The sequence below is a fragment of the Natator depressus genome, chromosome 23 (assembly GCF_965152275.1).
Source record: "Natator depressus isolate rNatDep1 chromosome 23, rNatDep2.hap1, whole genome shotgun sequence".
Classification (NCBI taxonomy): domain Eukaryota; kingdom Metazoa; phylum Chordata; order Testudines; family Cheloniidae; genus Natator; species Natator depressus.
The window spans coordinates 18066271-18088890 of NC_134256.1; the positions used below are offsets into that span (position 1 = coordinate 18066271).

General features: G+C 54.8%; 2 protein-coding genes across 2 annotated transcripts; both read right to left on the minus strand.

The window, feature by feature from the left end:
• Positions 1–1769: 1769 nt before the first annotated feature.
• Positions 1770–11497, minus strand: LOC141976855 (72 kDa type IV collagenase-like). The gene is made up of 5 exons (XM_074938020.1): positions 11464–11497; positions 6893–7042; positions 4407–4607; positions 2369–2530; positions 1770–1774 (listed from the first exon to the last, which is right to left on the minus strand). The coding sequence occupies exons 1-5, from the start codon at positions 11495–11497 to the stop codon at positions 1770–1772; spliced, it is 552 nt and encodes a 183-aa protein (XP_074794121.1).
• A 9152-nt stretch (positions 11498–20649) lies between these two features.
• On the minus strand, positions 20650–21600 carry LOC141976856 (olfactory receptor 6N1-like). The gene is given in 1 exon segment (XM_074938021.1): positions 20650–21600. A coding segment is annotated over 1 exon segment (951 nt).
• Between the last annotated feature and the right edge of the window lie 1020 nt (positions 21601–22620).

The window sequence follows — 22620 nt, forward strand, 5'->3', positions numbered from 1 at the left end:
CTCCCCCTCCAGCCCTTCTCTGCTCCCCGCCTGCCGGCTCTGGAGAAAGGCCGGGGGAGCAAGGCCAGGGCTGGGGTCCCCGGTGCATCAGATGGGTGCCCATCTGGAACGAGCCAGAGCGAAGGGAGGCTGGATTAGTGTGGTGTTTGGCTTGTATGGGGAGCCCCATCCCTGGGGGAATTAGAGCCCCGTACCAGGGGCTACAGCTGAGACTCGGGATCCTGGAAGTCCAACGTGAGACATGGAAGCATCCGGAGCTCCAACTGAGATTCGGGACCCAAAGCGCCAGGCGCTGCACAGACCCATGACAACAGACAGGCCCTGACCCAAGCAGTTCAGAGTCCAAATTGACCAGACTGACACTGGACAGGAGGGGAAACTGAGGCACGGCCAGGGGACGGGACACGCCCCTGCCCATCCAGTGCGGGCGGGTGGAAGAGCTGGGAACAGAACCCAGGTGTCCAATGCCACAGGCCAGGGTGGCGCTTTCTGTCAGTCCGGCCTCGCTGAGGCATCTCGAGTTGGGCACCCAAAATCCCGGGTCATTTGGGGGAAATTTGGTCAAAGTCACAATGGGTCAAAAGGAGCCGGGAAGGGGGGTTCCTAATCAAAGACATCCCCCCAGAGCACATTGTGCCCCCGCAACACACCCACCCACCCCCACCCCCGAAGCTCCCATCAGGCCCCGGCTCTCCAACCGGCCCCAGAATAACTGGGAATTGGGACCCACAGAGCCACACAGCCCCGTGCAGGTCACCCTGCCCAGTTCCCACATGTCAGAGCCCTCCCACAGCCTGCCCTGCCACTGGGCCACACCCTGGGGGGGTCCGCTGGTCTGAGAGGGCTCTGCCCCTCCTCCCCCAATCTGGACCTGTAGCTGCCTCCCCTAGTGCCTTCGGGTTTGCTCCCCTCCACTGGGGTCAGTGATGGGGACATCGGGTCTTGTGAGTGATGGCGCCAAAGATGGCCACCCCTCCTCCCCCCGCTGAAAGGGATAGACTGTAAGGGACCCACCCAAGGGCCTACGTGACCCCCACAGTGCGGGGGAAGAGCACACAGGGGATGTGCTGACCCCTTGGGCTCACAAGCAGGGAGGCCCTGACTCCGCACAGGCTGGACCCTTGATGTCAGTGCGGCCAAGCAGGCGGGGCTTGGCCAGTCACCCCCATGGGCTCTGGCCCAGGTCACCCCAGCCCCACAAGCTGGGGATCCTTGCACCTCCCCTGGCCCTGTTTACATGTCCCCCCACAGAGCAGCAAGGGGCACAGCAGGGTGCTCATGCTGCCCCAAAACAGGTCTTGCTGACCCAGACCTTACAATGAAGGGCCCATGGGGCAGCAAAATGGGGGATCTGTAAATTCCCCACTTAGGTCTAAAGGTTTGGCTACACTAGGGGATCCCAAGGGCTGGGAAGACTCACTCCATGGGCTGTGGGGATGCTGGAGTTAGGTGGGGGACATTTGTCCAAAAAATGGGGTTATTTCCCCTCAAAAATGGCCTTTTCCTGCTCAGAAAAATGGCAGTTTTCACAAGACACCTGGGACTGTGGAAAGTTTCCTTTTTGGCAAAAACTTCTGTGACTTTTGCCATCAATATTTCGACAGAAAATGTTCCCAGGATCTCGCAGTTATTGGAAACTGGGCATTTTCTGTGGGCCGGAAAGCCTGGCTTTTGGTAAATGGTGACAGAACCATTCCCAGGAATGTTCTAATTAAAACATTTTGCAAAAGCTTTGGGGGGCAATGGCCCTCCCCAAAATCAGCCCATTTTCACCCTGCAAAACAGGAACAACAGGGAAACAGCCGTGTTTTTTCCCACCCCATCCCCAAGGCTGGGCCTGTTGTGTTTAACAGCCCAGTACTCAGCCACCCAAATGCCCTGGGATGTGACACTGCCCGGCTGCAATTGCCAGTCTATCTACTCACCATACTGCTCTGGCCCCTTTACCACAGCTCACAAGGTATTTCCCCTCCTAACTCCCTGTGCAGCAGGACAATTATCCTCATTACACAGGTGGGGAAACTGAGGCATGGGGCTGCTATGTGACTTATCCAAACTCACACAGGAAGGCTGGGCCAGAGCAGAGAATTCATCTCATAGTGACCAAGTCCCAGGCTAGGTAGGTAACCACTGGGCCACCCTTCCATGCAAGATGCCAACAGCAGTTCTGTGCAGAAACTCTACTGAACTCAGAGCTGGGCATCTCTCTCCCTCTGGACACCCCAGCCAAGTGTCTGAGGCTGCATTCATGTCCCAGCACGATGGGGCTGCCTGGGGCCGACCAGCCCTAGAGAATGCTGGGTCCCCATAGGCCAAGCTGGGCAGCAAAGTCCCATGTAGCTCTTCCCTTCTCCTCCCCGGCCCCTACCTGAGTCCAGACAGTACATGCGTTTCTGGTCCACATCATAGTTTCTAGTCAGAGAACACCAGGGCCTCCTGCTGGCATCCCCATCTGCTGTGCAGCCCTGGTAGGTCCGGTTCTGGTAGGTGAACGGGAAGGTGCAGAGAGCCGGGGAATTGCCAGCCAGTACTGGGGAGACAGAGAGAGGGGAGGGGGCAGTGTGAGGCAGAGGTTAAGTCACTGCATTCAGAGTTAGGACTCCTAGGTTCCCTGCTGGGGACCTTGGGCAAGTCACTTCCCCTTTCTGTTCCTGTCACCTCTCCTGCCCGTAGGTCAAGTTAGACTGTGAGCTCTTTGTGGCAGGGACTGGCGCTCACTCTGTGTCTGTGCAGCGACAGGGCCCTGACCTCAGTCGGGCTCTGTGCAGCACCTGGCACAATGGGGCCCGGTGACATAGAGGCCCATTGGGGAGACACTGCAGTGGGTCAGCAGTGCCCGTCAGGTCTGGCGTACTCACTACACCTCACATACCTGGCAGAATCTGCAGCTAACCGGTGTCACGGGTGGATCACGTACAAACGGGCAACACGCTGGTCCCGAAAATGGTTGCATGGGCTGTGTATAAGAATTATAAAGAGGGGCTGGAATGATGTTCCTCAGATGCGTTTGGCAAGCAATGAATAAGCCCTAGAGTAAGGAACGGGCATTAGCTTCTCTGGCCAGCCTGCTCCTCAGGCAGAGACAATGACGGTCCATTTACATCTAAGGTAAACAAAGCCATCAAGCTACCAAGCCCGGGAGAAGACAGCCCGGCCTCTGCAGGAGAGAGAAACTGGCTGGGCCCACATTGCACAGAATACATTGCAAAGGTTTGCAGGGCTATAAAAAGAAGGAGAGAGAAACCCATGGGGTTATCCATGACTGGGCAGACACAAGAGGCCGGGACTCCTGGACCTCTGTGAAAAGTGGATCCTTCAGCCAAAGGGGTGACATCTCTGGGAACTGAGCACAGGTGAGAAACCTGCTTAGGCGAAGACTGTAACTGGCTGAAATTCAGTTCTAGCCTGAGAAGCGTGTTTCTACTGGTGTTTGTTCGTGACCATTTCTGTCCTTATTCCTTCGGCTTGTGTCACTTGAACCCGTGTCCTTCTCTTCATAAACTTGTTTTACTTTTACAACAGACCAGCTCAGGGCTTGGATTGATGCAGGGGGGTTGTCAGGTGTTTCTCACCATAAGTTACCGGACAAACACTCCATTAGTGGCAGTGTGCAAGGATGTACAAGCTTGTCACCAGCCCCAGCCTCTGGCTGTCAAGTTCAAATCCTTCTCTGGGAGGGACCCCTGCGCTGTTAAACTTATAAAACCCCAGAGCCGCCTTATATGCCATGCCTGGGACATGGGTCTGCCTCATCCTGCTCAGCTCCAGGGCACGGTTTGGGGTCGGAAGCTGTATGGGCGGATTCAGTATTGCCAGCCCCACACATTCAGCAACAGGGACTCTGGCCCCCAAAATCAGGAGGATCTTAACAAACAGCGGGAGGGTCTTCTCATTCCCCGGCTGGTTCCCGGACCATTCTCCCAGTCCTAGCTTCTCTCTGCAGCCCCAAGGGACAGAAACCTCCTTTCTCCATTTAAACAGAAACTTGAGTTTCTCCCACAGTCACAGGACTCCAGGAGCTGAGGTTTGACAAGCACATGGGGTTTATGTTCTGGGTTTGCACAGCACCTAGTGCTACCATAATACACCTAATAAATAATGTACAGCACCTAGCACACTGGGATCCTGGCCATGAGTGGGGTTTCTAGGCCCTACCATAGCACACCTAATAAATAATAAGAATAACTATAAATGTGGGGAGACTTGGGATAAACCCGCTACAGATACCAGGGCTGGGAACCGGGGTCTGGCATCTCTGCTCAAGCATCTTGGGCTGAAATATCCCCAGCAGTGTCACCCTGTGACCAGACATGCCTGCACTGGGAGGAGGGTGCGGTAGGGATCCCATCTGGGATTCCACTCAGGGAGGCTGCGAGGTGAGTGGCCCCTGACCACCCTGCACTGACCCCCTTCCTGCCTCCCGCCCCACTGCCCATCCTTATGGGTGTTGAGACAGTAGCTCCAGAGCCAGTCCCAGTCGTAGTTCCCAGTGGTGGCGCACCAGAACCTGCGTGGCTTGGCAGCCTCGTCGGTGCAGGTGTAGAACGCCCGGCCCTGGTACACGAAGGGGAAGATGCAGGGCTGGCCACCTGTGTTGCCTCCATATTCTGGGAGGGGAGAGACAGGGACAAAGAGGTGTCTCCACTGCGTGCAGGGCTCTTCAGGGCTGTTCTCACTGCTATGCCCCTGGGGAGCCAGAGATTGTCCTTGCCCCAGCAAGCTTGCAAATAAAAGACAGGAGGGGAAACTGAGGCACGGTGAGGTGAAAGGAGTAGGCTTTCATCCCCAACAACCCACCCTCCCCTCCATTAGCACAGCTGTGCCCACCTGGAGGGATTGGAGCATCCCCATGGGGGGGCTGGCTGTGCCACTGGCCCCCCATCCCTCCCACACGTGTCCCCTCCATGACAGTGGCTGCATCTCACGTGATCCTAGACCTGGCAGGATCTGAGAACAGCCCATCGCCCAGGGATCCTGAGGCTCTGGGGACACTCGCTGAGGTCTTTGCTGAGATTCCTAAGCAACATCCCCTCTACTGCCCCCCTGCCCAGCCAGCCTCTGGGCATCACAGGCTGAGGCTGGGCAGGGCTGTGCCCGTTCCATTACCCGCAGCCCGTTCCCACCTCGCGAAAGCTGCTGCCCTCAGCTGCGTGGCACAGGCAGGACACACGGCGCTGGGGACCGATGCACACGGTTCTTATAGACGAGCTTTGCTGCAGTGTCCAGAGACCCAGCCGAGATCAGGCCCCTGAGCTGCTGGCCGCAGCATAGACATCATGGAAGTGGATCTGGGTAAAATATCTTTGAGCAAATCTTTTTTTCAGTGAAAAATGCTAATTCAGGTTGCCCAAAATGTTTTACAACTTTGTGTCCACCTCAGCAGGTTGTTTCTGTTGGGCAAAAAAACCTACGGGATACCATCCCTGCCCATCCTGGCTAATAGCCACTGATGGACCCATCTTCCATGATGTATCTAGTTCTTTTTTGAACCCTGTTATAGTCTTGGCCTTCACAACACCCTCTGGCAAGGAGTTCCCCAGGTTGACTGTGCGTTGTGTGAAGAAATACTTCCTTTTATTTGTTTTAAATCTGCTGAATATTAATTTCATTTGGTGACCCCTAGTTCTTGTGTTATGAGAAGGAGTAAATAACACTTCCTTATTCACTTTCTCTACAACATCCATGATTTTATAGACCTCATTCATATCCCCCCTTAATCATCTCTTTTCCAAGCTGAAATATCCTTTCATTTTATTTTTTAAAGTAAAAAGTTTTAAAAATGCTTGAAATGAAACAATTTTTTCAACCTGAAAGGATTTTTTTTGTTTTTTTTTACTTTTTGATTCACCAGAAATTTCAAACTTTTTGTTTGTTTTTTTGCATGGACAGAAAGGAATTGTTTGTTGAGTTTGGGATGAGGAAGGAACGATAGATGCTCCTGTGCATGGAAAGACAGACAGCAACCAAGTGATCATTAAGTCCAGCACACAGTGAACTATTGTCCGAGAAAAATTTGGAAAGTTCTTTGGAGCGGGGACAATTTCCCTGTAGCAAATAGGTTTCTGTTGCCTAGAGTTTGAGCAGGGGGCGGGGAGCGGACAAGGTGGGTCACACTCAGGGACATCTCCACGGGCTCTGTTTCTCTCCGCTTCTCACCTTTTCATTTCAACAAAAAATCCTGCCTTCCACCCTTATGGGTGTGGAGAAAAGCTCAAAATAGTGAACTGAGTGTGACCAACACAGCGACTCTGCCTGAGTCTGCAGAGAGCCTGAGCCTGTAGCTGTGAGAGAGGAGAGCTGCTCCAAGTGTGACCAACACAGCAAGGCTGCCTGAGTCTGCTGAGAGCCTGAGCTCATCGCTCCCAGAGGGGGGAGCTACCTCCAGTGTAACCAACCCTGCCTGAATCTGCAAGGAGCCTGAAACCACAGCTGGGAGAGGTGCAAAGGGCCCTGTTCCCCTCAGTCCAGCCCCCTGGGATCTGCGATTCTGCAATCACAAGATGTGGCATTTCCCCAGGGCACCAAAGGGGCTGAAGGGTTTTGCCACAGGATTTGGTGTCTGGCTGGAGCTGGCACCTGCTATGGCACTTCCCGGGGGGGAGACTTTGGGCATCCCTGATTTCAGCCCTGAACATTCAGATCCAGAGGAGCTGATTCCTGGCTCAAAGCGCCTGCCTATGGCCTCCCGGTGGGGAGACTGTCAGGGGCCCCGAAGCGCTATTGGCTGCCCGATGCGCCCCCCACCATGCCAGCAAAGGAGTGCGGGACGCGCCTGGTGGGTTCCTGGCTGTTCTGCGGCCAGACGCCCGGGGGTTCTGGTCTTGCAGAGGGAGCCGGGGAGCCAGAGGGTGCCCCCCACCTCAGATCAAGGGGAGAAAGCCCCAGCCCTCACCCGTCCCATAGCAGCGCTTCCAGCGGGAGTCCTGGTCATAGCGGGTGGTGGTGGCGCACCACAGTGTCCCCCTGGCCCAGCTCCCGTCCCGGGTGCACGTGGGGTACGATCGCCCCCGGTCGATGAAGGGGAAGACGCAGGCGGTGCAGTCTGAAACGGGGAGAGGGAGCGGGTCCGAGACAGGAAGCACCGAGCGCTGGGGGTGCGGGGCAGGTTTCTGCCGGGGGCAACACGGACTGGGGGCTGGGGCCATGCCAGGAAAAGCACAAGGTAAAAGCACAGGAAAAGCCAAGGAAAGTGTGGGCCCCTTACTGAATGAGGGAGGCAACCTAGTGACAGAGGATGTGGAAAAAGCTAATGTACTCAATGCTTTTTTTGCCTCTGTTTTCACTAACAAGGTCAGCTCCCAGACTGCTGCGCTGGGCATCACAGAATGGGGAAGAGATGGCCAGCCCTCTGTGGAGATAGAGGTGGTTAGGGACTATTTAGAAAAGCTGGACGTGCACAAGTCCATGGGGCCGGACGAGTTGCATCCGAGAGTGCTGAAGGAATTGGCGGCTGTGATTGCAGAGCCCTTGGCCATTATCTTTGAAAACTCGTGGCGAACGGGGGAAGTCCCGGATGACTGGAAAAAGGCTAATGTAGTGCCAATCTTTAAAAAAGGGAAGAAGGAGGATCCTGGGAACTACAGGCCAGTCAGCCTCACCTCAGTCCCTGGAAAAATCATGGAGCAGGTCCTCAAAGAATCAATCCTGAAGCACTTACATGAGAGGAAAGTGATCAGGAACAGTCAGCATGGATTCACCAAGGGAAGGTCATGCCTGACTAATCTAATCGCCTTTTATGATGAGATTACTGGTTCTGTGGATGAAGGGAAAGCAGTGGATGTATTGTTTCTTGACTTTAGCAAAGCTTTTGACACGATCTCCCACAGTATTCTTGTCAGCAAGTTAAGGAAGTATGGGCTAGATGAATGCACTATAAGGTGGGTAGAAAGCTGGCTAGATTGTCGGGCTCAACGGGTAGTGATCAATGGCTCCATGTCTAGTTGGCAGCCGGTGTCAAGTGGAGTGCCCCAGGGGTCGGTCCTGGGGCCGGTTTTGTTCAATATCTTCATAAATGATCTGGAGGACGGTGTGGATTGCACTCTCAGCAAATTTGCAGATGATACTAAACTGGGAGGAGTGGTAGATACGCTGGAGGGGAGGGATAGGATACAGAAGGACCTAGACAAATTGGAGGATTGGGCCAAAAGAAATCTGATGAGGTTCAATAAGGATAAGTGCAGGGTCCTGCACTTAGGATGGAAGAATCCAATGCACCGCTACAGACTAGGGACCGAATGGCTAGGCAGCAGTTCTGCGGAAAAGGACCTAGGGGTGACAGTGGACGAGAAGCTGGATATGAGTCAACAGTGTGCCCTTGTTGCCAAGAAGGCCAATGGCATTTTGGGATGTATAAGTAGGGGCATAGCGAGCAGATCGAGGGATGTGATCGTTCCCCTCTATTCGACACTGGTGAGGCCTCATCTGGAGTACTGTGTCCAGTTTTGGGCCCCCCACTACAAGAAGGATGTGGATAAATTGGAGAGAGTCCAGCGAAGGGCAACAAAAATGATTAGGGGTCTAGAGCACATGACTTATGAAGAGAGGCTGAGGGAGCTGGGATTGTTTAGTCTGCAGAAGAGAAGAATGAGGGGGGATTTGATAGCTGCTTTCAACTACCTGAAAGGGGGTTCCAAAGAGGATGGCTCTAGACTGTTCTCAATGGTAGCAGATGACAGAACGAGGAGTAATGGTCTCAAGTTGCAATGGGGGAGGTTTAGATTGGATATTAGGAAAAACTTTTTCACTAAGAGGGTGGTGAAACACTGGAATGCGTTACCTAGGGAGGTGGTAGAATCTCCTTCCTTAGAGGTTTTTAAGGTCAGGCTTGACAAAGCCCTGGCTGGGATGATTTAACTGGGAATTGGTCCTGCTTTGAGCAGGGGGTTGGACTAGATGACCTTCTGGGGTCCCTTCCAACCCTGATATTCTATGATTCTATGATTCTAAGGTGGGGTCTGGGCCGTGCCCGGGGCATCTCAGAGCACAGGGCAGGAGGCTCCGTCCGCCCCTGGTGGAAGATGCGGCTAGCAGCTGCTCTCAGTGTTTCAGCATCACCCATGTGATCACCCATCCCTCGGGGGGGAGGGATAGCTCAGTGGTTTGAGCATTGTCCTGCTAAAGCCAGGGTTGTGAGTTCAATCCTTGAGGGGGCCATTTAGGGATCTAGGGCAAAAATTGGGGATTGGTGGTTCTTTGAGCAGGGGGTTGGACTAGATGACCTCCTGAAGTCCCTTCCAACCCTGATTGTCTATGTGCTGTGTCCAGCCCCAGCGTCTCCTGCTCAGCCCTGCTCCGGGATCCCATCTGCCCATGAAACACGCTTGCTCCCAGCCCTGCCATGGCACCCGACACCAGCGGCCCCCCCGCCCATGATGGGCAATGCAGGGCCAGACCCCCCCATACTGGCCTCCCCGCCGCCCCAACTGCACCCTGGGGGCTCCACGCAGGCGCCGCATCACGCAGCTGTCCAGAGCTGGGTCTTCCCTTCCAGCGCCCTGCAGACCGGCAGGAGCAGCCCGCCCCAGGCCAGGAGCCTAACACCAGACAGCATCATCCCAGCCTGCACGGAGCCCTGCGTGCCAAGACCCCTTGGGCAGCCGAGCGATGGACAGAAGCAGCTCGGTCATAGCGCAGGCCGTCCCGTCACAAACCCTTAAGGCCAGATGTGGCACCGTGGGTGAGGCCTGCCTCAGTTTCCCCTCACCTGGAAAGCAGACTTTCAGGTACCAAACAGCGAGTCCTTTGGAGAGGACTAACACAAACCAGACCTTCATCCCAGTGTCCACAAGAGGCTGGGAGGGAGGGGGTGACACGCTGCCAGCCTGGTGCTGTCAGTTACCTGTCCCTGTCCCAGACCCACCCCAAGCCCTCTTCAATCCTGGATCCTGGTGAGTGGCAAACACCAGCTGGTTTGGCAAAGGCAGTGCTGCGACTCCACCCAGTCCCTGCGGGGTGCTTTCCGGGGGGAAAATCTGCCCCTGCTGAGCACCAGTATGGAACCCACAGGTATGTGCCAGGCTCCAGTCTAGAATCCCACCCCTGCCCGAGTGTGTAACAGCCACCAGTCTAGAACCCCACCCCCTCCTGAGTGTGTAATGGCTGCTAGTCCAGAATCCTGTTGTCCTGAGTGTGCACCTGGTTCCCATCTGGAACCCCAGCCTCCATGTGCATGTGGCTCCTACCTAGAACCTGTGTCCCATCTGGAGTGCACACCTGGCTCAAATCTAGAACCCGCACCCCATCCTGACTCTGAGCCAGATTCCAATCTAGAACCCTCCCCTCACTTCTTAGACACCTCTGTGCTTCAGTCTAGAACCTCTGTCTCTTCCCTGGAAAGCGCTGAACTCCAGTCTAGAACCCCCACCCCACCCTGAGCATGCTCTAAGCTCCCCACTAGAACCTCTCCCCAGCCCAGGGTGAGCTTGGAGTGAGGATTCCCAGCTGGAGCAGCTCCAATTGGCATCCACTGGGACCTGCCCCATTGACTCCAGCGGCTCGGGGCTGATTGCCACCCTCTGGGACCTGCCTGACGTCCCATTTCATTGCTTGGTGCTGCTGGCACAGACAATGGCAACCCGATCTTGCTGAGCGACAGATGGGCGCATTCGGTTTCCTGCCCTGTCCCCAGCTGTCTGTGGCTGGCCCGACAGGGTGGGAGAGAGCCGGACACACAGACAGAGACATGGGTGCCGGACACAAGGACAGAGATGTGAGGCCCCAGGATGGTCTGAAGCTTTATGGCCCTTGCTCATGAGGCAGGGAATTGGCAACTTCACCCCATCAGCCCCAGCGTGAGACAAACCAACCCCACCCGGACAGGGCCAACGCTCCAGCCTGGAGTCTGCACGGCTCTCGTCACCTCTCATTCCCCACCCATCTGTCCTGGCCCTCACATACCCCATCCCTCACCCCCGTCTGCCCCAGCTCTCACCACCTCCCATCCCTGTCCCCATCTGGCCCAGTGCCCTCACCACCTGCCATCCCCCAGCCTTGTCTGCCCACCCCTCACCATGTCCCATCTCCATCTGCCCAGCCTTCTCCACGTCCCATCCTCACCCCATCTTCCCCACCTCTCGCCACTTCCCATCCCCCACCCCCATCTGCCCACCCCTCACCACCTCCCATCCTGTCTCCTGTCTGCCCCAGCCCTCCTGGCTCAGCCCCATGGAGTTTCTTTTAAAGGCAATATTGAATGAAGCAGCTGAGTCCCACCTGGTGCCACCTCCCCTGGGCTGGGCATGGGGAGAGCAGGAGCGGGCACACCCCCTGCAGCATGGAGGGGAGTGTGAAGAATGGGGCTATAAACTCCCTCTGGCCCCCACTTCCTTCCTGCCCCATGGAGCCCAGGGAGGTGCCCTCTTCCCCCATCTCACATACACACTGAGCGGGGCTCAGCCCCTCCAGCTGTGGGCAGTCGTGTCTCATATACTCCCCTGCCCTGGGCACATCACATGGATGACTGACCATTGCCGTAATCCCTGTAATCCCACAAACCCATGTCGTGTCCACCAGAGGAAGATTCACTCCCAGTACATCATAGCTAAGGTGAAGGTGCACTGGGCTGGGAGCCAGGAGCTCTGCTCCCATGTCTGCTGTGTAGTGCACATCACAGCCCTTGTTACTGAGCGGGCCCTGTACCCCAGGCTGGCGGCCAGCTATGAACCCCCAACCCTCTCCAAATCAGCTGCATAAGGCCACTTCAGGCAGAGGTGGGATGAGAATCCAGCTCTCTAATGTGGCAGACACAGAGCCTTTCACACTGAATGTGCCACATATAGGTGCCATTGTTAGCCTCCCTTTAACCACAGTCACAGTCCCCTCCCAGAGCCGGGGGGAGAAATGAGGAGCCCCCATCTCCAGTATTCTTCAGCTAGCCAGCAAATCGCTGTGTGTCCCGGGGCCAACTGTGTCTCACGTCCCTCTCTTGCGGAGGTTCCGCATAAAAGCTCCGGCTTGCTCTTGGAGCTCAAGTGGTAACGCTCGGCCCTGGGGAGCTGATGGATCAAAGCTCACACTGGGCTGATGATCCCTGAGGCAGTTTCTGATCTTAAAACCACCCTCCAAGTTTATTTCATTCTCTCAGGGAGCAAACTTCCCTTGACCCAGGCTGGAGCCCTAGAAATGGCTGTGATGTTATGGACTTGAACTGGGACCGTATAGATCATTGTTGCAACCAAGGTCCTGTAGTGGCACCAAATCCTGTATTAAGGGGGTCAAATGAGGTGTCTAAGACAAGGTTATGGTTTGCTGGTTATGATTATGCTATCTGTATGCATGTAGCATTGTTGTATTTAAAGTTATAAGTATTGGCTCTACACCATCAGTATTTCAAACTTATGCTATGCTTCTGGGTGACACCCCGGACAAGTTGGTGTCAGCTCTGCCTAGCCTGTTTGATGGTCCATTAAGGACCATCAGCTACGCAACTGACCCACTGAGAGAAGGCAGACACGCCTTGTGTCTCGGCAAGGCATGCAGGGACATGCCTATGGACAGAACTCTGAGGTTTTTCCAGGCCATGTGCTGGGTAGCTTGTCTTTGGAACAAAGAAAGAGAGGCCACATGGCAAGATACTACAAAAGGCTGATGCCTCGTCTCCATCTGGTCTTCAGTCCTGCTTCATACCTCTGGAAGGACTTTGCTACAAACTGAAGCTCTAAACAAAGGACTGAAGGACCCGTCCCAGCTGGGGATGGACTCCAGAGACTTGATTTGAAGCTGCACTTTATGTATCACGGCTACAAGCCTGAGCCAAGAACGTTGCCACCACTGGATGTCACTGATTCCACTTAACCAACTCTAGCTCTCATCGTCAGCTTCTTCCTTTTATGAATAAACCTTCAGATTTTAGATTCTAAAGGATTGACGAGAGCATGATTTGTGGGTAAGATCTGATTTGTATATTGACCGGGGTCTGGGTCTGGGTCTGGGGCTTGGTCCTTTGGGATCAGGAGAATCTTTTTTCTTTTACTGGGGTCTTGGTTTTCATAACCATTCGTCCCCATAGCGAGTGGCGCTGGTGGTGATACTGGGAAACTGGAGCGTCTAAGGGAATTGCTGGTGTGACTTGTGGTTAGCCAGTGGGGTAAAACCAGTCTTCTCTGTTTGCTGGTTTGGTTTGCCTTGGTGTGCATAGAAACCCCAGCCTTGGGCTGTAACTGCCCTGCTTGAAGCAATTTGTCCTGAATTGGCACTCTCGGTTGGGTCCCGCCAGAACCAGCATCGTTACACTGGCCAGTGACGGTGCCATGTGCGACCAGCCCAGGTGTCCTGCACGGCCCTTTGCCTTGCCTTCCCTTAGGCATGGGGTGTGGGCTCCTTCACCAGCAGCCTGAACAGAACCTATTGCCAGAAGCCGTCTGGTCTGGAACAGGAGCTGCCTGAGGACAAGCTGAAGAGCATGTTGTGATAAATGAAGGGGGCCGGGGGGTGGGGGTTGCTCCCTTTGATGGACACCTAACCAGCCAGTTAGCTGTAAAATCCCTCCTGGTAGCTGTTCTCTACTTGCTTTACCTGTAAAGGGTTAAAAAGTTCCCCAGGTAAGGAAAAAAGCAGGCACCTGACCAAAAGAGCCAATGGGAAAGCTAGAACTTTTAAAAAATTGGGAAAGAAACTTTTCCCTTTGTCTGTTGTTCTCCGGGCTGCAGGGACGGAGCAGCAATGCTGTAAGCAGGAATGCTGTGTAAGGTTTGAACCAGGTATGAAAAAGTATCTTCCATACCTAGAAGAAATTATTTGGATGGGGAATGTTTAGTTAGAGAGAGCAGGAGGGAGAGGGGAGAGCAGAGGATGTAGGGGAGAGCAGGGGACACCTTCGGAGGGTTGCGGGGGATGACGGGGCAGGGGGATCTGTCAGAGAGTTGGAGGAATGGCAGGGCATGGGATGCGCTGGGAAGCGTGAGGGATGGTGGCACAGGGGGTGCACTCGAAGGCGTGGGGGATGGTGGGGCAGAGGGAGCCATTGAAGGGTTGGGGGGATGGCAGTTCAGGGGAAACCATAGGGGGCAGTGGGGAAGGCAGGGCAGGGGGAACTGTCACAGGGAGGGGGGATGGTGGGGCAGGGGGTACCATCAGGGCAGGGGGCACTGTCAGGGTTTGGGGCACCCAGCACCGTTGGAGGGTTTGGGCACATGGGTGGGTTGCAGGGAGTTGCAGGGGCTGGGACATTTCTTCTGTCAAGGCCTGTAATTTGAGGAGTCCCCCCGCCACCCTGAATGATTAACACCAATAAAGTGTCAGAGCATCCTGGGACCTCGTGTCTCTGTCCATGTGTCTGTCTCCCTCCTCTCCGTCCGTGCATCTGGACTTTACACAGTGTGCGAGGCCTCCCAGTCTCCCTTGCAGTGCCCCCTTCATCGGGCCAGGCCTGGGCCCCCACTTTTTGCCTGGGGCTCCCCCTGAGCCCAGACCCTGGCACAGAGCTCACCCCTTTGGGAGCGAGGCAGGGCAGCCTTTGCCAGACACCCAGCTCGCTATGGATCACCCTGGCCATCTGCTGCCATCTGCTGGTGATGTGAGGTAGACACATGAAAAACACAGTGGGCAGACCCCAGTTTGCACGTTTCCTGCCGGCCCACCCCGGAGGGCAGCTCAGCAGAGGCTGAGAGGGGATCGGGGCAGATCTGCCCTGTGGGCTCTGGGAGGGTCCATGAGATTGGCTGGCACGTGCCACACCACAAAAACTGCTGGGCAAAGTGCTCTGGCTCCAGCACTGGGCGCACGTCCACCTGCAGTGGGACATGTAGGTGCCCCATCGCCCCGCGGGGACCTGCAGCTCCCGGACTGACGAGACGAGGCTCCAGTCAGTGGCTGTAGGCTCTGAGGTGCTGCGCTGGGGGTGGGGGACGGGAACAGGGGGCAGGAGAACCAGTTAGACAGAAACCTGGGCCTGCCCTGGCTTGGTGAGTCCTACAGGCCTGTTTGTTTCATCAGCTTCTCTCCTTGAGCCAGATTCACCTGCTATTAACCAGGCAGGGATTCGCTGACGTGAACAGGTGTGTGACAAAGGCCACGGCTAGGGTCAGGAGCCTGTCGCTAAAGCCTGAGCTTCATAAGACAATTCAGAGGAGAAGAAACAGGTTTCTGTTCTGGGAAGGCGGCTCTAATCAAACACAAGAGAAACCCGATGAAGCTTTAAAATCTGGGCAATGCGCAGGGAAGGGATTGTAGCAATCAGAATGAATTCTATTTAATGGAAAATTACAAGGATTGTTGAATCCCTCAATCAGGAAGTGACAGGGAAAGACTTGCGCTTCCTCCCCCCTTCCCATTGCCCAAAACTCTCCTTTCACAGCCTTCCCCGACAGACACCCAAGAACTATCCGTCCCCAGCGCCACTGAACCTGCAGGGAAGGCAGAACCGACAGGGACTCTCCTGGGTCCGGGCACGAGGATGGAGCCAGTGCATGCAGCGTGTGGCTGTGGGACGGGCTGCTGTAACAGAGATATAAGCAGGGGGGTCACTGCTCAGGGGCTGCGTTAGTGGGGCAGTTCGGGGCACGTAGTGCACAATCTTCACTCACCTCCCAAAGCGCTCAGGGAAATTGGCCGTGGCCAGGAGCAGCCGGGCCTGCGCGGCACCAGCCGATCTGCCTGGGCTCTCCCCTGCCCTCCTGCGTGAACCAAACCTCACCGCCGTGGAGCAGGCTGACGAGGGACACCTGCCCGTGGGCTGGCTGCCACCTCAGCCAACACTAAGGACTGGACCAACGACTCCAGGGCCATAGGCACCGATTCTGTGGGTGTTCCGGGGATGGAGCACCCACGGGGAAAAATTAGCTTGTGTGCCACACCCACTTGCAATCAAGCAGTGAGAGGCAAGAAGTGAGATTTAAGTAAATAAATTTCTTCACCTTCCTGGTTTCTGAGTTTCAGGTGCTCGCTCGGGTCACGGCTTCAAGTTTTTCTCTGCAGCCACCAGGGTGAAGAACTGCCTCTTTTGTAAGCTGGTGGCTCCCAAACATCTTCATGCTGTGCCCCCCCCCCCCTTTGTGCTCACCTCCGTTCACACAACCCCCAGGGCTCCGAGATAGAGCCCTGCAGCCCAACAGGACCTGAGGGCATGCGCTGGTTTTGGCTCGGGTCAGCCCCCCTCCCTCCGCGCTGTGGCAGGAGCTTGCTGATAGGTCCCAGTGCTGCGTGGCAGCTGCCCTGCAGCGAGGTGGTGGTGGCAGACAGGGGTGGGGCACACACATCTTGTGATCACACACACCCCACCCCCGACCCAGGGTTCACTCACTGCTGTGGACAGCCCCTTGTGGCTGGGTCTGGGGATCAGCTCTTGCCTGGTCTAGCACCCCCTTCCATTGTTTACTCCGCACGTGGCCCCTCTTGCACTCTGGGGCTCAGGGTGCTCTTTTGTGACTCAGCCCTCCGGCCTGGTCACTATGTAGCTTTCTCTTTCCGGGATATCAAAGTCTCATGGGTCCAGCTCTCCTGGTGACACTTTCACCAGTCCTGCAGCACTTCCTAATGGCTGGTAGGGGAACCTGGGCCTGCCCCCACTCCTTCAGGTTCCAATCAACCTGTGGAACTCACTGCCAGGGGATGTGGGGAAGGCCAAAACTATAACTGGGTTCAGAAAAGAACGAGATAAATACCAGGAGGATCCATCAATAGCTATTAGCCAAGATGATCTAGGACCGACCCCGTGCTCTGGGAGTCACTGCACCTCTGACTGCCAGAGGCTGGGACAGGACGACAAGGGATGGATTGCTCAAAAGTTGCCCTGTTTTGTTCATTCCCCCTGAAGCACCTGGCACTGTCAGAAGACAGGACACTGGGCTGGATGGACCATTTGTCTGATCCAGTGTGGCTGCTTTCGTGTTATATGGCTTTTGCTCCTGCTGGGTTTCCTCTGTGCCCAGAGCGCTCCTGCAGGCTTTCTCCCTGCAGCCCCCTTCTGCAGCAAACTCCCTGGCTTTACACCTTCCCCATCTTCTCCCCCAGCAATTAGTAATTTATTGGACAAGCCAGGTGTGGCCTATAAGGTTAATTAGCCCCTTCACCCCTTCAGGGTTGGTGTGGGGTGAACACCCCATCACACCCTCCCCCCAATTCCCTTTCTTGACCCACAGTTTGGGAAATGTTGTTTGCAACAATGAAAGCTGAGATGCTGATGTAATCTGGTGGTGTCCTCAAGTGCTGGAACTTTGGTCTAAGCTTCTAGAAGGACCCACCAAAAAAGGACGACAACTCAGATGGCCACCAGAGTCCCCGGCTCCATTTCCCGGCACGAGGGGTTGAGTTTAGAGGCTGGCTAGCTGCTGAATTCGCCCTTCTCTCGAACTTCACTGCAGCCACCAGCATCCATCAGAGAGATCCAACCAGCACTGACTACTGAGAGCCCACTGAGCCCCCAGGAGGAGTTCAGACCAGGGGAACCAGAGAGCTTGGTTGGAGTCAGAAGACCATCTCACCCAGGGGTGGAGATAAAGAAAGGAGTGTGAGAAAGTGGGAATTTTCTGCGTGATATGCCTGGCAGGGACATACTTAGCTAGGAATTGCTACAAAACAGGGGGTGAAAAAGTTAAAGAGCCACTCCTGGGGTAGAGTGGGAGGTTTGAGGTGTGCAGGTCACGTGAGTGTCTGGGGTGCAATGAGCAGGTCCTTGAAGGGCTGGCTGAAACCAGCTCACGCCGATGGAGACAATGGAACAGCTGACACCTAACAATGGGAAACTCTGGCAGGTGGAGCGTTTGAACTCAGCAAGGGTCTGCAGGAGGAGGACAATGGATGTAGGGGTGACAGGAGGCTAGAATAAGACCTGGCTTTTGTAGAGGCCGGGGAACTCCCCTGTGACTGGGCAACAAAGGGAGGAAGCCAAGATGGTTTCTTTAGCTTAAGGTAGTCCTGACTTGGCTGATTTGGACAATAGCTGAACATTTGCTCCTCTGTGCTAAGTTACGGACTTCACAATGCGGGATCCTGGCAGACTAATAAACCCTGCTCTGCTTGGAAGAGGCTGCCTGGTGTCGCTGCAAATACTCGTGGAAGTGCAACGGGCCCTGAAGAGGGAACAAGTCTCCGACCAGCCGTCTATCTCAGGAGGGATCGCTGAGCAGGAGGGCAGGAGCCAGGGGCTCAGTCTCGGAGACATGGAGGCCACAGGGCCCCCCCAAAGGAAGAGTGGGACCCCTTCTGGGTCAGGACCACTGCAGGGGCTTTGGAAAAGCTGGGATGTAGCCCAAATCCTGTGGATCCGTGACAAGGAGCCTTTTGTTTAAGCCGGCCAGCACCACAACACACCATCTCAGGACACGCAGCGTCAGCGTACCATCTGCCTCAGGAAGGCCCAGGAGAGGGAGCTGGGATGGAAGGAGATTATGTGTGTTAGATGGTAGGGGACTGGCTTATTTCTCAATAATGATTAATGAACCTCATCCCCTGAGTTCCCCAGATCCTATTTTCCTGTTCTCAACAAAGTCCCCTCTCCCCCGGTTATGCTGTTATTCCTGATGAGTCATTCCTTGGCTGGAGTTTGTTTTATGGACTTTACTGTCCCCTGCATACAGGGCTTTACAGTCCTTGCCAGCTATTCAGATTGTCCTTGATTACTCACAGGACAGCACTCCTAGGTCTTTGACCCTGAGTGGAGGCACCCAGAATCAGGAGCCCAGGACCCAACCCACACTAAGAGCGTGGTGAAACTGCTGCAAATATTGGTGAGAGCAATGATCTGGGACATAAAATGCCACACGTGATTCCAGAAGCTGGGGGTTTAAGAAAGTAGCATGAGGTTCATGATGGGAGTCGGTGACGCTGCCTAGAATGATTCCTTGCACTAATGAGACAGACAAAAAAGATGATAGAAATAAAGTATCTTGGTCTTCCTTTTGCAGATGAGGCACAAAGAGATTCAGGCTTTTCTACACTCAGATTTTGTCCTGGTATAACTCTGTTGGTTAGGGGAATGTGATTTTTTTAGTGATACGGTTGTGACACTTCCCGGGGACATCCCAGGTTGTGAGGCACTTTTCAACTATCGGCCTTTAGCTTGTGTGTGCCTGATGGGTGTCAGCTCCCTAATTCACTGGCAGTCCAAGCACGCCCCTCTCAGCCTACACAGGCCCCGCTGTTTCTCTGCACGTTGGCAGTCAGCACACTCCGACCCTCGAGTCCTCCGAGCAACCCCCTGGAGAGACCAGCCCCTGTCCCCTGGATGCTGATGTTATTTGCAGACTCGCTGCAACAGTGCCCCCCAGCTTACCAGGTCCACCTCGCCACTTAACACACAGCACGTCAGCAGGTTTGTTGTGAAACTGAGTATACGTTTATTGAACAAAGGGACAGAGATTCTACCAGTAGCAAGTATCGGAAACAGATAAAATATATATATAAAATAAAACCACACCATGCATTCTAGAGCCAAGACTTATTTCGCAAGATACTTTGATGAGCAACCCTCATATGAAGTCCCTCCACCATTTCATAGCCCCATGTGGCTGGGAGCTTCCGTTCATGGGACAAGTCGTGCCCCCATGACAGAAGACGTTGTGTGGTTTCTTGCATTACCTGGTAGACCAGGCTAATTCTTTGATCTTAGTCAGCCCCCTGCCGATTGTTTTGTTCCTGTAGGCAGAGGTGCTGAGTTTCCCAGTTCCCGGGGGGTGCTCAACCCCCCACTCTGCCCCAGGCCCCATCCCCACTCCACCCCTTCCCCCAAGTCCCCACCCCCACCTCGCCTCTTCCTGCCCCCGCTCCTCCCCCACCTCTCCCAGTGCCTCCTGAATGCCACTGAACAGCTGATTGCAGCAGTCGGGAGGCTCTGGGAGGGAGGAGGAGGACTAGGAGCCGAGCAGCAGGGCGGATGCGGAGTCAGCACCTATGCCTCTGGCTTCTTCCTCTTGTAAGTGTCACAATCTTTTGATGAGCATCAGGCTCACCATGAAAACAGACCGCCACCATGAAGCGGGCCATTCACAATGAGAGGACAGGGAGAGAAGTGTTAGTTACCCGCACCTGAAAGCAACCGGTCCGAGACATGGTGACGTACTTTACCTTAAGAACATAATTTTCAGTACAGATACGTGATGCCTTAAATATTATCCTTACACACATTTCACAATGATTATGGTGACCAGGGGGCCACTGGCTCTCAACAGAGACCTCACATTTTTAAGGTCAGGCTTGACAAAGCCCTGGCTGGGATGATTTAGTTGGGGATTGGTCCTACTTTGAGCAGGGGGTTGGACTAGATGACCTCCTGAGGTCCCTTCCAACCCTGATATTCTATGATTCTATGATTCACATGCCACCCCCTGGTGATTCATGATGCATATATCTGTCCCAGGGGATCCCTGTAAAACTCAGTGCAACCCCGCTTCCCAAGCCCTCTGCCAGCTGGCAACAAAGGGTCCCTTGGCTCCAATAGTTATACTGGTATAAACCCTAGTGTGGACTCCATTATACTGGGATAAAGGTGCCTTATACTGGTATAGCTTATTCACCTTCCTGCATGGCAATAACCATCCCAGTATAAAGTACTGTATACCTATATAACTATGTCCCCACTGTGGGGGAAGGGGGGGGGCTTGTGAGCCTCATTATCCAGATCCAAGGCTTTTGGGTCTAGACAAGGCCTGAGGGTGTTAGCCACCCTATTTCTACTTTGGGTCCCTGGAGGCTCTTGAAAAATCCCAGGCTAGGTGACTAGCCTGAGGTCACACTGGAATTCGGTGGCAGTTTCATGAGATTGCCAATTGCTTCCTGAATATCTTTGTTCCTCAAGCTGTAAATCAGTGGGTTGAAGAGAGGGGTTAGAACCGTGTAGACCACCGCCACCACCCTGTCGTGGTATGAAGGCCGGCTTCGTGCTGGGCGGATGTACATAAAACCAGTGGTGCCGAAAAAGGTCAGGACCATGGTCAGGTGAGAGGCACAGGTGGAGAAGGCCTTTCGCCGCCCTTCCGAACCCTGGATCTTGATGACAACGCTCAGGATCTTCACATAAGAGAAGAGGATGAGGGCGGTGGGGCCAAGGATGACCAAGGAGTGGAGGGCGAAGTCTATGGTGGTGCTGGTGGACACATCAGCACAGGCCAAGCTGAGCAGCGAGGGGAAGTCGCAGAAGAGGTGCTCTATGCGGTGCACCCCGCAGAAGGGCAACATGAAGAGCAGGATGATTTCTGGCACAGGCCACATAAAGCCACACGCCCAGCACCCTGCCACTAGCCAGAGGCAACTCTTGGGGGTCATGGCGGATGGGGAGTGCGAAGGCTTGCAGATGGCCAAGTATCAGTCGTAGGCCATTGCCGTGAGCAAACAGGCCTCCGTAATACCCAATGCATGGAAGAAATACACCTGCAAGAGGCAGCCCCTGTAGGAGATGGGCTTCCTGCTATCCAGGAGGTTGGCCAACATCTTGGGGATGGTTACTGTGGTGTACCACACCTCCAAGAAAGACAGAATGGCCACAAAATAATACATGGGGACATGAAGATGCGGGTTGGCCCGGATAAGCATCAGAATGACAGTATTGCCACCAAGAATGAGTAAGTAGGTGAACAACAGGAGGTTAAAGAGCAGGAGCTGAAAGCGCTCGAGATCTGGGAACCCCACCAGGAAAAATTCAGCTTCCCATGTCTCATTGGTGGCTTCCATGTCCCCTGCTGGGCTGATCTGTAATGACGGCAAGGTAATAACAATACCTAGTGCTTTTCCTCAGTAGGACCCAGTTGTCCTGTGTTCCGGTCCCGCACACTAGTTACTGGGAAAAAAACAATGTGGAAATAAGTTTTTGGCACCAGGTTAGAGCACAGTGCACAGGCGCTGGCTTCTTCTGGGCCTCCAGCGGGAGCTCAATCCCCCCTCTCTGCCCCCACCCAACGCCTTCCCCCAAGCTCCCACACCCGGCCCTCCTCTTCCACCCAGTTCTACCCCCTCCCCCGAGTGTTCCCACTCCCCCCCGCCCCGCCGCCTCCTGCATTCTACGGAACAACTGATTGGTGCTGGGAGGGAGGGAGGGGAGGAGTTGATCGGGGGGGCTGCCGGTGGATGGGAGGTGCTGGGGGGGGGGAGAGCTTGTCTGCCAGTGGGTGCTGAGCACCCACTAATTTTTTTCTATGGGTGCTCCAGGAGTTGGTGCCCATGCCACAGTGTTATAAAAGGGCATTTTGCAGACTCATAGAAGTATAGGATTCGAAGAGATCTCGAGAGGTCCTCTAGTCCAGCCCCTTGCATTCAGACCGTTTCTTCCCCCCACAGGTGGAGCGGGGACTTCAGCCAGCCCTAATCGCTGGGCTACAAGTTATAAGGCAGAACCTCTCCCATATTTTGGGTAAGCTCACCTACAGGGGTCTGATCCGGCCGGTGAGCTCAGAGCACACTTGCAGGATTAGGCTCCTCCCATGTGTTAGGCAGAGGAACACTGGTCTGCCCCCAGTTTGTGAATCACTCTGGGGCCCAGGGAGCCGGACACCTGGCATGGGGCTGCCATGCATAGGCTCAAAGGCAGGGACAGGAAGGTTTGGCTGCAAGCTTTTTGGAGCCAGGCAAGTTTTAGCACCTGTGAAATTGTGAATTGCGTTGAGGTCTGAGTCTGGGATTTAGGTGCCGCAAGTGGGCAGCTAGGTTCCTAAATTCTTTTGTGAATCCAGCCCTAAGTGACCGGCCCACAGTCAT